This window comes from Brassica oleracea, chromosome C1 (assembly GCF_000695525.1).
Source record: "Brassica oleracea var. oleracea cultivar TO1000 chromosome C1, BOL, whole genome shotgun sequence".
NCBI lineage: Eukaryota > Viridiplantae > Streptophyta > Magnoliopsida > Brassicales > Brassicaceae > Brassica > Brassica oleracea.
The window spans coordinates 38,146,457-38,159,698 of NC_027748.1; the positions used below are offsets into that span (position 1 = coordinate 38,146,457).

At 40.1% G+C, this 13,242-nt stretch overlaps 2 protein-coding genes and 1 long non-coding RNA gene across 4 annotated transcripts; 1 reads left to right on the forward strand and 2 right to left on the reverse strand.

Annotated features, from left to right (window-relative positions):
• Positions 1–53: 53 nt before the first annotated feature.
• Positions 54–862, reverse strand: LOC106301619. The gene is made up of 2 exons (XR_001262262.1): positions 744–862; positions 54–509 (listed from the first exon to the last, which is right to left on the reverse strand). It is a non-coding gene; the product is annotated as an uncharacterized LOC106301619 (long non-coding RNA).
• A 157-nt stretch (positions 863–1,019) lies between these two features.
• On the forward strand, positions 1,020–3,198 carry LOC106316973 (pentatricopeptide repeat-containing protein At3g14730). The gene has a single exon (XM_013754844.1). It carries the CDS (start codon positions 1,021–1,023, stop codon positions 2,992–2,994), a length of 1,974 nt encoding a protein of 657 aa, XP_013610298.1. The 5' UTR covers position 1,020; the 3' UTR covers positions 2,995–3,198.
• A 29-nt stretch (positions 3,199–3,227) lies between these two features.
• On the reverse strand, positions 3,228–6,365 carry LOC106316983 (mitogen-activated protein kinase 19). Of its 2 annotated transcripts, XM_013754859.1 has the most exons (10): positions 6,016–6,365; positions 5,846–5,899; positions 5,332–5,740; positions 5,132–5,259; positions 4,983–5,042; positions 4,731–4,880; positions 4,475–4,630; positions 4,180–4,391; positions 4,005–4,106; positions 3,228–3,930 (listed from the first exon to the last, which is right to left on the reverse strand). In XM_013754859.1, the coding sequence occupies exons 2-10, from the start codon at positions 5,867–5,869 to the stop codon at positions 3,360–3,362; spliced, it is 1,812 nt and encodes a 603-aa protein (XP_013610313.1). In that variant the 5' UTR covers positions 5,870–5,899; positions 6,016–6,365; the 3' UTR covers positions 3,228–3,359. The 2 variants fall into 2 exon arrangements, with proteins under 2 accessions (XP_013610313.1, XP_013610306.1); XM_013754852.1 differs by having other exon boundaries at positions 5,846–6,365.
• Between the last annotated feature and the right edge of the window lie 6,877 nt (positions 6,366–13,242).

Sequence of the window (13,242 nt, forward strand, 5' to 3'; positions counted from 1 at the left end):
CAACTAACTCAATTCTTCATGTACCACAGGTCCACAACAATTGCAAAACCATGTATAATATATTATTAGTATTAATATTAATGTGTAAGAAACAAAGAAAATGCTAACATTGACCCCCCTATATAGTGTGAAATGTTTTTAGCTGTACAAAGCTAGTCACTTGGTCAATAAGTGTTTAGTGAGAATTTTTTTGATGCTAGTAGCTACCAAAAACAGATGTTATCAACTGCCAAGACACTGACGGATGTTCAGATAGATCAGGATATTAATTGGTTATGTTCTGCTCTTCAAACTCAGACTTAACAAGTTCAGTCATTTTACTGTCTCAATCATGTTTGAAGCATTGCATTAGATTCAAAGAGGCATGTTTTTTTCTTGAGAGCATGTTAACCGAAATATAATGCTGATAACCTAACCGTAATCTCATACCAATAATCTGATTTGACAAAAGGCATTGGTGCCGCCGCCTCGAAACAAACAGAGATCGAGAATTTCTCCGACCATCAGAGCTGCAACAACGACACAAGTCAGAGTGTCTTAAGTAATCAAAGTCCATTTCCAGTAAAATTAATTAACAAAAACCCTAGAACTTCCACGGTTTCAGAAACGTGTAGTGACTCTTTTTCGCGCAGATTTGCATCCAAAACGTCAGGTCTGATTCAGAAAGTGAAGCAATCGAAACCCAGAAGAACCGATGAAGATGCAAACGATTTAGGAAAAAAAAGAAAAAAAAAAATTTGGACCATTTCTCGATTTGTGCGTGTCATCCTTGCGCAGGGGCCATGCTAATCTTCTCTGTATCGTTCCAATTTTATCGGATGTCCCCGAAGGGACAATCATCTTCGTGACTCTACCGCGATATAAACAGCGCTTCTTCTCGCCACTTGACCGATGTGGGACTGTTTACGTTCCTCGTAGTCGTAGAGCAGCTTTAATGGGCCTTATTTGTAGTAAGCCCACTAACGTTATGAACCATATAAAAAAAAAACAAGCTCAATTTCAAATCGTGGAGCCAAGAACATGACCGTCTTCTTCTTTCGAATCCAGATTCAAAAATTTTCCATCGGAACTCTGAGGTTACTCCCACGAAACCCAGATCTCTTCTCCGCTATAAAGCCTCCTGCTTTATCATCTTTCTACTCCACACTCTCTTTGCGAATCGAAGAACAGCCGAAGAGATACGAGCACCACAATGTCGCTACCTGCATCGCCGCATTGCAACGCTGCGCGCAGCGCAACGACGCCGTTTCCGGTGGGGAGCTACACGGCTTCATGGTCAGAAAAGGGCTTCTCGACGACTCACCTCGCGCCGTCACCAGCCTCGTCAACATGTACGCCAAGTGCGGCCTCATGCGGCGCGCGATCACCGTCTCCGGTGGATCCGATCGCGATGTGTTCGCTTATAACGCGATTATCTCTGGGTTTGTTGTGAATGGGTTTCCTTACGATGCTGTTGAGATGTACAGAGAGATGAGAGCTAATGGAATTTTACCCGATAAGTATACGTTTCCTAGTTTGCTTAAAGGAAGTGATGCCATGGAGGTTTCTGATGTTAAGAAGGTTCACGGATTAGCTTTTAAACTTGGGTTTGATTCGGATCGCTATGTAGGGAGTGCGTTAGTGAGTTCTTATTTGAAGTTTAGGTTGATGGAGGATGCGCAGAAGGTGTTCGACGAATTGCCTGACAGAGATGACAGTGTGCTTTGGAACGCTTTGGTTATTGGTTATTCTCAGATATATAAGTTTGAGGATGCTTTGAGAGTTTTTAGTCAAATGCGTGAAGAAGGTGTTGCCTTGAGTAGGCATACCATCACCGGCGTCTTGTCAGCGTTCACCGTGTTAGCGGATGTTGATAACGGTAGATCGATCCACGGCCTCGCAGTGAAAACGGGGTTTGATTCTGGAACCGTTTTGTCGAATGCGTTGATTGATATGTATGGAAAGAGTAGGTGGCTAGAGGAAGCAGTCAAGATCTTTGAAGCGATGGATAACGAGAGAGACATCTTTACGTGGAACTCGGTGTTGTGTGTTCATGACTACTGTGGTGATCATGATGGAGCTTTAGCTCTGTTCAACAGGATGCTTTGCTCCGGAATCAGACCAGATCTCGTTACACTGACGACAGTTCTCCCCACTTGCGGTCGTTTAGCTGCGTTGAACCAGGGAAGAGAGATTCATGGCTACATGATCGTCAACGGACTCTTAAACCGAAACTCCAATGATGAATTCATCAACAACTCATTGGTGGACATGTACGCGAAATGCGGGGACTTGAGAGATGCGCAGACGGTTTTCGACTCGATGAGGAATAAAGACTCAGCTTCTTGGAACATTATGATTAACGGTTACGGTGTCCAGAGCTGCGGTGAGTTAGCTTTGGATATGTTCTCGCGCATGTGCGAAGCAGGTGTCAGACCTGATGAAATCACATTCGTTGGGTTGCTACAAGCATGTAACCACTCAGGCTTTGTTAGCAACGGGAGAAGGTTCCTGGCGGAGATGGAGACAGTGTACAACATTGTCCCAACAAGTGATCACTACACTTGTGTGATAGACATGCTTGGCCGTGCAGGGAAGCTAGAGGAAGCATATAAGTTAGCAGTAACAATGCCTGTGAGGGATAATCCTGTTGTCTGGAGGTCAATATTAGCATCTTGTCGTCTCCACGGGAACAACATAGGCCTGGCGGAATTGGCTGTAAAGCGGTTATATGAGCTAGAGCCAGAGCATAGCGGCGGTTATATATTAATGTCTAATCTTTATATGGAAGCCGGTGGATACGAACGAGTTTTTGCCCTTAGAGACGCAATGAAAGAACAGAATATGAAGAAGACAGCAGCTAGTAGCTGGATTGAGGTCAAGCATGAGCTTCACACGTTCTTTAACAGCGATAAGACTCACCCGGAATATGAATCTATCGAGGCTTGTTTAAGTCCGTTGACTTCTCATATATATGGTGGTCATCAGTATACGCTGCTTGACGATTATGTCTAATTTTGGTTAGTCATAACCTTAAAAGAGTATTATAATATACTAATAATGTTGTGTGACAGACAATTGTTTCCGGATTAGAATATCTACGAACCAACAACAAATGTTTGGCCATTGTTCTGTATTATTAGCCCAGAGAGATGGGACCAATCTTGAAAACTGAAATCACCTGGTCGATCCAGGATTAGCAGAGCTGTTTCCAAGAGCACATTTGGCTTTCCCATAGAGACGTTTGGTGAGGTTAAAACTGAAGCTTTTTTTATTATTACAATCTCAGATGAGTTCAAATCAGGCTTGATCCAATAATACTTACATTACATAACGACTAACGAGGGGATCAATCACCTGACACCAACAAACTGCTAATTCTAAGACATGCCATACCCAACCGTGCCTACGCTCCGGTGTGCTGCTACTGCAACAGCGGCAGCTCCTGCAGGACCATACTGGGATTGTGCTTGCAACAGCTTAGCATCAATACCAACCTTGTGCTGTGATTGGACGACATAAGGGTTCGGGTTCAGCTCAGCTGGCTTTGCGGAGTTGCATTGTGTTGGGACAAACTGCGGTTTTGGCTGAGAAGCAGTTTCTGTACCACCACCACCACGCTTCTCTTGGTTCATGGTGTTAGGATGGAAGAAACCGTTAGGAGATGCGGTCTGTGGAGGGGGTACTGTGCTTCTGTAGTAAGATGTCCTTGCATCATGGGACGATTCTTTGAGGTTCCTGTTGTTCGCATAAGTTACAGATGATGATTCCACAGCACGGCCTGGTCTAGCAGATGGTACTCTTGGAGGAGGTCGTAAAGGTTTAGTTGGATTAGCTGAAGTTGATGGAACCACTCCATTTCTTGAAGGCTCGAAAGAAACACGTCGACTGTCTGGTGCATTCAAGCCAGGTTGAGCATTGGAGCTTACTACACTGGAGTGGACGGTAGACCTACAAAGATGAACATGAAGAGATTAATCACAAGTGCCATACTGAATCATTCTGCACATAAGAGAAAACAATACCGTGGAAGTGAAGTATGCTTTCTCTCTGGAGGTATGACTGGCCCGCTTTTGCCGCTATTCTCTTCTAGGTACGCAAACTGTTTCCTCAGATGACCAATGGCACTGCCATATCCAAAATCAATCTATCAGCGAAAATGAAAAATGAGAAAATGGTTTTGAGAGGTGAAGTAAGAACCTAGGATATAAGAAACTAGAGCCTTCAGATCCGTTCATATAATCCTTGAGCAGCTGAGGATGGTATTCTAGTATCTCCCTGTATATCAGCTCTCTAATGTCATCCTTTGTTAACCTTCTTCGTTCAAATTCAAATTCCATCTTCGAGATTTGCTGACAAGAAGGTTCTCTTTCAATCTTAGCAAGGCCCTTAAAGTAAGGATCAGCCAGCGCCTGTCAAATAACATCACAATGTTAACATCACCACATGAGGAGCTGAGATATGAACAAGAAGAGAAAGGAAAGAAGCAAGGCACCTCTGTAGCAGTTGGCCTATCCTTTGGATCAAAAGCCAACAGTCTCTGCAAAAGGCGCAATGCTGAAGGATCTGCGTTAGGAAACTTTTGCGTAAAGGGGACTGGACTCTTCTTCCTCATTTCCCCCAGGTATTTTCTAGCTTTTTCATTTCGAACCTGCGTTACAGATAATATATCATTAGTTTATGCAAAAATGAACATACTCCAGCAAACAAAAATAGAAACTTGGTAATGAGGAAGCAAAAATGAAACATACTCCAGCAACGGTCTCTGATTTTGGTGTGCCAAGAAGATCTGTGATGAGCTCTAGCTGATGAACCACGCTTTTTCCAGGAAACAGAGGCTTCCCTAACAACACCTCCGCAAAGATGCAGCCAATGCTCCAAATGTCAATCGCTGGAGTATACTGCACAAAAGAATACAAACTGCAACTCAGTGTCTTGACTCTTGAGCATCTACAAACTGCAACTCAGTTATATCTGTAACATTCACAACCAAACACAAGTACCTTGGAACAGAATGAGCCACAGAGCTCAGGTGCCCTGTACCATCTTGTGGCAACATAATCCTGAAACAAAGAAAGACACAAGTACATTCAAACACACTGGAGAGATTACCACAACTGAATAAATAATCAAGAGAAAGGTGGAGACAAACCGTCCAAAAGACTGTGGTAGGCGTATCATTGAAGGACACTCTCGCTAGTCCAAAGTCACAAACTTTCAACTTGCAGTTCGCATTAGCCAGTATGTTCTTCGGTTTAAGATCACGATGGTACACATTAGCTGCACACACAAAACACAATCCGTTTAATCATATCTATACCAAAATTTGAGAAAGCAATAAGTAAAAGCCACCTGTGTGCATATACTTCAAGGCACGAAGCATCTGATAAAGAAAAAACTGATGGTGCTCCTTCGTCAAGTCATCATTAGCTTTGATGACTTGATGCAGATCCGACTCCATGAGCTCAAACACGACGTAAATGTCTTTGAACTCTCTTTTAGAAGGCGGAAGCATGATGCTTTTGATCTCGACTATGTCAGGGTGCCTCAGGAGCCGGAGAAGCTTGACCTCGCGGAGGATACGGAGAGCGTCGGAGATGTGTTCGAAGACATCGTTAATCTTCTTGATAGCGACTTTCTCTCCAGTGTGCGTGTCGATGGCTGCGCATACGACTCCGTAGCTTCCTTTCCCGATCACTTCGAGGATCTGGTAACGGTTTGCGTCGCCGTACTCTGTGAAAAAGTCTATCTCTTTCATGCTCTGTTTTGCATCATCACCAAGAGTAAAAGAAACAGGGGAAAACTAATCAGATTCAACAACGAAACAGATACAAAGTTGGAGAGAAACAGAGCGAGAGAGACTAACCTTCTTCCCTTGAACTTGCTGCATCCTCTTCGAAATAGATAATAAAGGTCGAGTCTTTACAGATTATTCGACGAAACAGAGGAGTTCGTCAAGAAGAAGGATAAAAAAAACAGAGTGGTTTTTAAAGAAGAGTAAGTTAGACCAAACCAAACCAAACCGGGGAAGGATACCGTTCGCTCAACAACCCTATCGTCTTCCTCAGATTCAAAATCCAAAACTCCGCAACTTTGAAACCCTTAACCAGAAAAAGAAACCCTTTTTAATATGAATGATCTCAGAGGAGATCTCAATAAACAAATTACAGTGACCAATGAAAAAAAATGGCGATTCTTGGAATCACAAAAACCCAGAAACCAAAACCCGATCGAAACCCTAAATGCACTTCACAGAGAAAAAAAGGCTTCTTCTTCGGGGGAGATGAGAAGATCTATAGATCCAGCGATAGGAGAGGAAGATTAGAGGGAAGATCTGTAGATCACTCACAAATGTTTGTTTTGTTTGTTTGGTTATATAAATCTAATTTTAGCAATTTTCGTGGTACTTATTTGCGTACGAGGGACAGGTCACGAGGCGATGGCATTCTCGTAGTTCTTTACAACTCTGAGGATTGTTTTGTTACCGTTAGGTCCACTGTCGGTGTTCTTTTTGAGATAGACCCGTTGTGAGGCAACCTACCGTTGGGCGACACTTTTTACTATTTAAATTCTAACCATCCAACTATTCATAAATCGAATTTTAGCCACTCTTTTTATCATATGGTTCAATACCCCCCCTAAATAGTTCATTTTTCTTGGTAATATTCTGATTTTAGCAAAAATGGGTGGGCAGTCAAGTTGGTGACTTGATCACTGTCATTGATGTTTCAGTCAATAAATATGATTAAAGCTTGATAAATCCCACATGTTTATAAATGGAGCCGTATAACTTACCCCCTAGCTTTTTGGATTTTTTTTGGAAGCTGCCTAGGAGTCTTCAAAACACACTCTATGACTTCAAATACTAAATTTTTTGCTCTCCAAAAAGAAATTTTAAAACTTCAAAGAGGAGTAAAACTCTATATTTGAAGTTTCATATTTTTATTTTCATTTTAGTTCCTAAAATTACACATCACATTTATAATTTTTCAATATTTTTCTCGTTTATCGTATTAATACTAAAAAAATTCATATCTCATATAAATTTCAATTTTTTTTAATAAATTTAAGTTTTACACATAAAATTAAATGAAACTTTAAAATAAGATTTAAAATATTTTAAAACTAGATTTAGACAACAACAGTACAAAAGAAACTTAACAACAAAAAATCTTTTCAAAAATTAGATGAATACATAACTATTACACAAATTTAAATATTACAACACTAGTAGTCATGAAAATTTGATCCAAAACCTACAAAATCTCCAAAATATTATCCAAACAATTTTTATGTAACAAAAGATGGTTGTTGTTTTGATGTCTATTTCGTAAGATTATTTTTTATTCAGATCGACACTGAGTTTTAATATCATTGATATAAGTTAAGTCTTTTGGAGAAAAACACTTTTAAACTTCTAATATAGAGTTTTGGAAACTTCATAATAAAGTGTCTTTTTGGAGATGTTGTAAGATACTAGTATTATTAATTTACTACTAGTAATTATGATAACTTTAGTTTCTTAATAATAACTAGACCCTGATCCGCGCGCCAGCGCGGATATGAATTTTTGGTTTTTAATTATTTATTTTATTAAATGATGTATTTGTAATATTTGTTCATATTATATTCATTAAGTAAATATTTTTTTTGCATCTTAAACTATCTATCTTTTTACGAATGTGTGATATCATATAAAAAAATATAAAAAATGAGTATATAGAGTTAACTAGATAATTGTAAAAACAGAAATTTTCTTTCGTGTGCGATATCATATAAATAATGATCCACCCAGTTAACAAAAATCATGATTTTTTTTTTATGTGTAATTTTTTTTTGACCATTTCTTTAAAGCTATATTAAATTTTACATAGTTTAATTAGGATATTTTTAATATATTTACCTTTTTATTTGAAGTGCAACTCAATATTTTTTTTAAAAAATTATAACAAAATATTTAAAAAATATTTTTAGAATTTGTTTGAAAAATATGAAAATTACATTTTAAATTAAAATTATCCTAAAATATGATAAGTTTTGATGTAAACGAAAACTTAAATTATGTCAAAATAATTATATTCAATGATAATAACAATTTAAATTGATTATTTTTTAAAAAATACAAATTTCAAAAATATTGTTTGAAAGAAAATTCATTTATCTTTCGAATATAAAATGAAAATATTATAATTAAATAATAAAAAATATAAATAAAAACCATAAATTTAGCAAATGACAACTGAGTTCTAGTGCTACATGTTTTAGGTAACATTTTAATGATGCACGTTTTTTAAAATCTCCATTATTAAAATTATGCACGTAAGGATAAATTATGAGTTTTTTTGGTTGATTAAATGACATTATGTCCAAATTTATTTAAGGATATTTCATTAAGGTAACTGAAAAAGACAAACAATAAAATAGGAAGTTTAAATTCATTTAAGCATATTTCATTAATGTAACTGAAAAAACAAGTAATATTTTAGGCAGTTTTATTCGTTTTAGGATATTTCATAAATGCAACTGAAAAAGACAAGTAAAAAAATAAGGAGTTTAATTAATGAAATAAGAACATTTTCAAATGGGTACTTCTCTTTTAATAATATAGATATTACTACTATCGGATCTATAGTTAAAAACAACCACAGATTCAGTGAGGAGGCTTTTTCTCTCTCCCGATAGGAAATGCGATAGGAGATAAAGCTTCTGAAACCCTAACTCTGCCGTTGGTCGGCCTCACGTCGTGCCAACAAGAACTCTTCACCTCCCCCCTTCTCTTGCTCTCCGGCTATGCCTCCAAAGAAGAAACACAAAAACTCCCTTCATGGGTCCTCGAAGATGGCGCGTCTTCTCGGTGCCTCTAGACCTGCTGCTACCGTAAAATCGTTTAGGAACAAATCCAATGTCGCCGGTGCTCCTTGCGTTGATGCTGCAATAGCCACTCCCATGGTTCCATTGGACGAATCCCCGCCGTTGACGCTAGCAGTTGACTCGCTGAAGGCCTCAGCAGATGTTTTTCTAGGCTCTCTAGGCTCTTCGGATCCTTCAAGCTCAGTTGCAGTAGATGACATTTCTCCCAGTTCTACGGGTCCTATGGATCTATCGTTCTCGGTTTTTCAAGTTGAAATTACTCTCGTAGTGTTGAGGACGCTTGTGCTGAACTTGTACCGGTCTCAGCCTCTGTATTGGATGCGGCAGTTACTCCCCTTGAGGCTTCTTCCATTGGGGACGCTACTGAAGCTAAGGAAGTCAAGAACTACACTAGTCTCCTTAAAGCTTCATGTCAGTTGGAAGAACTAGGAACTCCACTGAACATATCTCTGGTGTGGCATTTGTTCTGATTCAGGACGAGAACATCACAGCTGCGAAAGAGGAATTCAAAGAATTTATTTACGCCAGATTTCATGGGGATTAGCCTACAATGGGGCATATTATTGGAGTTGTTAACGCCTTATGAGCCAGAGCTGGTCGTAGAATATTCGTCCATAACGTTGGTGAAGGAGAATTTTTGATGCGCGTCTCAATCGTCAAAACAAGAGAGATGCTGCTAGGTCGTACGTGTTGGAATGTGGCAGGCTTCCCAATGTTCATTGCTCCTTGGTCCCCCAGAGTTTACTCCTGAGGAAGCTCCGATAACATCTGCGGTGATTCCGGTTGAACTCAGAGAAGTACCATGCCTGCTATTCAATAAGCAGAGTCTGAGTAGGCTTGTTACAGCTGTGGGAAAACCAATATATGTTGCTCCCAAAACAAAGCGTAAGCTAAATTTTAAAGTTGCAAAGCTTTATGTGAAAGTGGATTTGACAAAACCATTGCCAAACAAGATAATCTCAGGCTTCTCGAATGGTAAAGAAAATGAAATTTCAGTTTCTTACCCGTGGCTGCCTCTGAAATGCGACCTATGTAAGAAGTATGTTTACCTCCAGACAAAATGCCGCTTCGCGAAGCCGGGATCTGACTCCACTAGGAAGAGATCAGTGAGTCCAGCTCGAGAAGGATTTCAGACTAGAAACAGATCCAGGCCGAGGCGTGCAAAAGTGGCTAACAAAGTGATCCCTCATGTATTCGATGCAGTAAAGGATAATATTGAGAAGGTTTTCCCCGCAGTGGAAGAAGGGGTGATCCCTGCAGTGGAAGAAGGGGAGGTCCCTGCTGTAGCTCAGGAGCCAATACTTCCTCCTGTCGAGGGCATTACAGTTGGTGGCTCAATAAAAACTCCGGTTGGCGATGCTGGTCGTCACGATATGCCAGATAATTTTGAATTAGAGTTTGATCCAGGGTCTGCGGCCGGGAGTGGTAACATGCTGCGAGATATTGCCTCATCTGATGTGGGAAATTATGAACAGTCTGGTCGGGCTCCTGACGATGATTTCTTTCTGGTTTACGGCAGGAAGAGCGGCCACAAGGCTAAAAAATCCATATAAGTAATATGTCAATGTTTTTTTCATGGAATGTTAGAGGACTGAACAGTGATCGACGCCACGACATGGTCAAAGACTGGATTAATATTCACAGACCTCTTTTTGGAGCGTTTCTTGAAAAGCATATTCAAAGTAGTAATGAAGTCAGAATCCGTAGAGCTATCCCGTTTGGTTGGAAGTTTTTTGGGAACTATGGGTAAAATAATTCTGGGTTGATCGTAGTGGTTTGGGACCCCTCGGTCTCAGTATTTATATACAAGGCTTCTGGTCAGGCAGTTACATGTGGCATTCATATTTTGGCGCAGAGTTTGACCTTTACAGTCACCTTTGTGTATGGTTTTAACGAGGTGGGGGAGATGATGGCTCTGTGGGAAGAGTTAAAACAGATTCATGGGACACCGGCCATGTCAAATTCTATGTGGGCGGTTGTAGGCGATTTTAACTAGATTCTGAGACTCTCACACCATTCCGGTTATCCTACAAGAGTTATTGATGATGCTGATATGGAGGACATGAACATTGCTCTGCAGGTCTCAGAACTCTTTGAGGCTCAGTCTAAAGGGGTTCCTTTTACTTGGTGGAATAATAATGAGGAAAACCCTATCTCAAAGAGAATCGATCATGGCCTTATAAATCAGCTATGAGCGACAAGATTTCCAGGCTCACATGCAGACTTTTTGGATCCATGGCAATCTGATCACTCTCCTTGTCAAAATTTCCTCTGTCAGATGACCGTTTAAGAAGCCTTTCAAGTTCTTACATTATATCATGGACCATCCAGACTATGCATCAGTTGTTTCTAATGCGTGGAATATGGGGTCTATCATGGGATCATCTCAGTTCAAGTTGGTAAGGACAATGAAAATGATGAAAAAAGATATGAAAAACAGGCCCTAACTGCATTAAAGCAGGTGAAGCAATGGCTTTAGGCCACATATTAGAAAAATAAAATATACACCATATTTTTCAAAATTAACTGCAGCTCAAATGGTTACATAGGAGAAGTTAATGATCTTCTTTCCTATGGCTTTAGGCCATAACTAATTTTGCTATAATTGTTTTGCTAACTTACTATAAAGGCCGGACTACTTTTTACATGCTTTAAGCCTCAAAATTTTTTGGGACGACACTGATGAGAAACCTCAATAAAAGGAACTTCAGCGGTATTTCTCAAAGGGTGAAGGAGCAAACATGAAAGGTGGGGCTTCTTCAGAGAGCTCTTCTTACTAGGCCAGACCTGGTAGTGGCTAGTGAGGAACATTAGGAAAGAGCAACATTAAACCTACTTTTGAATGCATAGCAAAAGTTCTACAGACAAAAGTCAAGAGTTAGATGGGTAGATGTGGGAGACAGAAACACTGCCTTTTACCACCGGTTAATAACTCAAAGAAATTTGAGGAATCATATTCACTTTCTCCAAGACGGGCATGGCAATTTTATTGGCGAAACATCTGATATAAAGGCGCATGCTGCCTCATATTTTCAGGGAATTCTTGGAGAGACTGACATGTCTTTCTCCCCGGTTGATGTTGCTGGTCTTAGAGAGCTGCTAACCTTCAATAGTTCAGAGCTTCAGCAAGCATACTTGAAGAGGGATGTTTTAGCTGCAGAAATTCAGGGTACAATCTTCTCAATGCCTCTGAACAAAAGTCCAGGACCAGATGGGTATCCAGTAGAGTTCATTAGATCATCATGGGAATGTGTGGGGTCTGATGTTATTGCTGCAATTGGGGAGTTCTTCAGGAATGGTCGTTTACTCAAGGACCTTTATACAACCACTATTGTGCTGATTCCAAAATCTAATGTAGCTTGTAAACTCCAAGAATACATGCCTATCAGCTGTTATAACATAGTGTACAAGGTCATCACGAAGATCTTAGCAAATAGACTGAAACCCATTCTGCGATCTTGTATCTCCAAGAATCAAGCGGCTTTCCTTAAAGGTCAAAGCCTGGGTAAAAATGTTCTTCTTTCCTCGGAATTGATCAGAACATATAAATCCCCACGTTGTCAGCGATGTTGTATGCTGAAAGTGGACATTAGGAAGGCTTTTGACACTCTCTCTTGGGATTTCATCTTGAAACTGCTAGTGGCCCAAGACTTTCCTCCTCTATTTGTCACTTGGATAAAAGAGTGTATAACTTCTCCTCGCTTTTCAGTTGCCATCAATGGCAAGCTCGCTGGCTTCTTCCCCGGTAATAAAGGTCTGAGACAAGGTGACTCCATCTCTCCATACCTCTTTATCTTGGTCATGGAAGTGCTATCAAAACTGGTAGAAAAGCAGTAGATGAAAGAGACATTCGAGTGCACCCAAACTGTCATGAACCAAGGATCACACACTTGCTTTTTGCAGATAACCTGCTGGTTTTCTCTGATGGGTCTAGGCACTCCATATCAGGTATTAAGAAGGTTCCATCTGTTTTTAAAGAGTGGACAGGCCTAGACATGAATCTTGAAAAGTCTGAAAAAAATGGGGGTTACTCTGAGATTGAAGCTTCTGTGATCAGTGATATCTCGGGGTTCCGCATAGGAACGTTTCCTACTAGGTATTTGGGTTTGCCTTTAAATCCTAGCAGAATCAGCTTCGCCACTCTCCAACCATTTCTCGAACGCATCACCATTAAATTGCACTCTTGGAATGCCAAGACTTTGTCATTCGCAGGGAAAGTTCAACCGGTATCCTCAGTAGTGTATGGGATGGTAAACTTCTGGAGTTCTGTCTTTGCTCTGCCTAAGCATTTTATGAAAAAATTGACTCGTTGTGCTCTGCGTTTCTGTGGAAAAATAGCACTACATTTGCAGCTGGAACTAGAGTAAGTTGGGCTAGTATTTGTAAGCCAAA

Excerpts from the sequence above, each read along its gene's own strand:
- LOC106316983 (XM_013754859.1), bottom strand. The coding sequence starts at position 5,869 with ATGCAGCAAGTTCAAGGGAAGAAG. Across the intron at positions 4,392-4,474 it reads ATAGGCCAACTGCTACAGAG|GCGCTGGCTGATCCTTACTT; the intron begins GTGCCTTGCTTC and ends GTTATTTGACAG. Across the intron at positions 3,931-4,004 it reads AAGCATACTTCACTTCCACG|GTCTACCGTCCACTCCAGTG; the intron begins GTATTGTTTTCT and ends TCATCTTTGTAG.
- LOC106316973 (XM_013754844.1), top strand. The coding sequence starts at position 1,021 with ATGACCGTCTTCTTCTTTCGAATCCAGATTCAAAAATTTTCCATCGGA.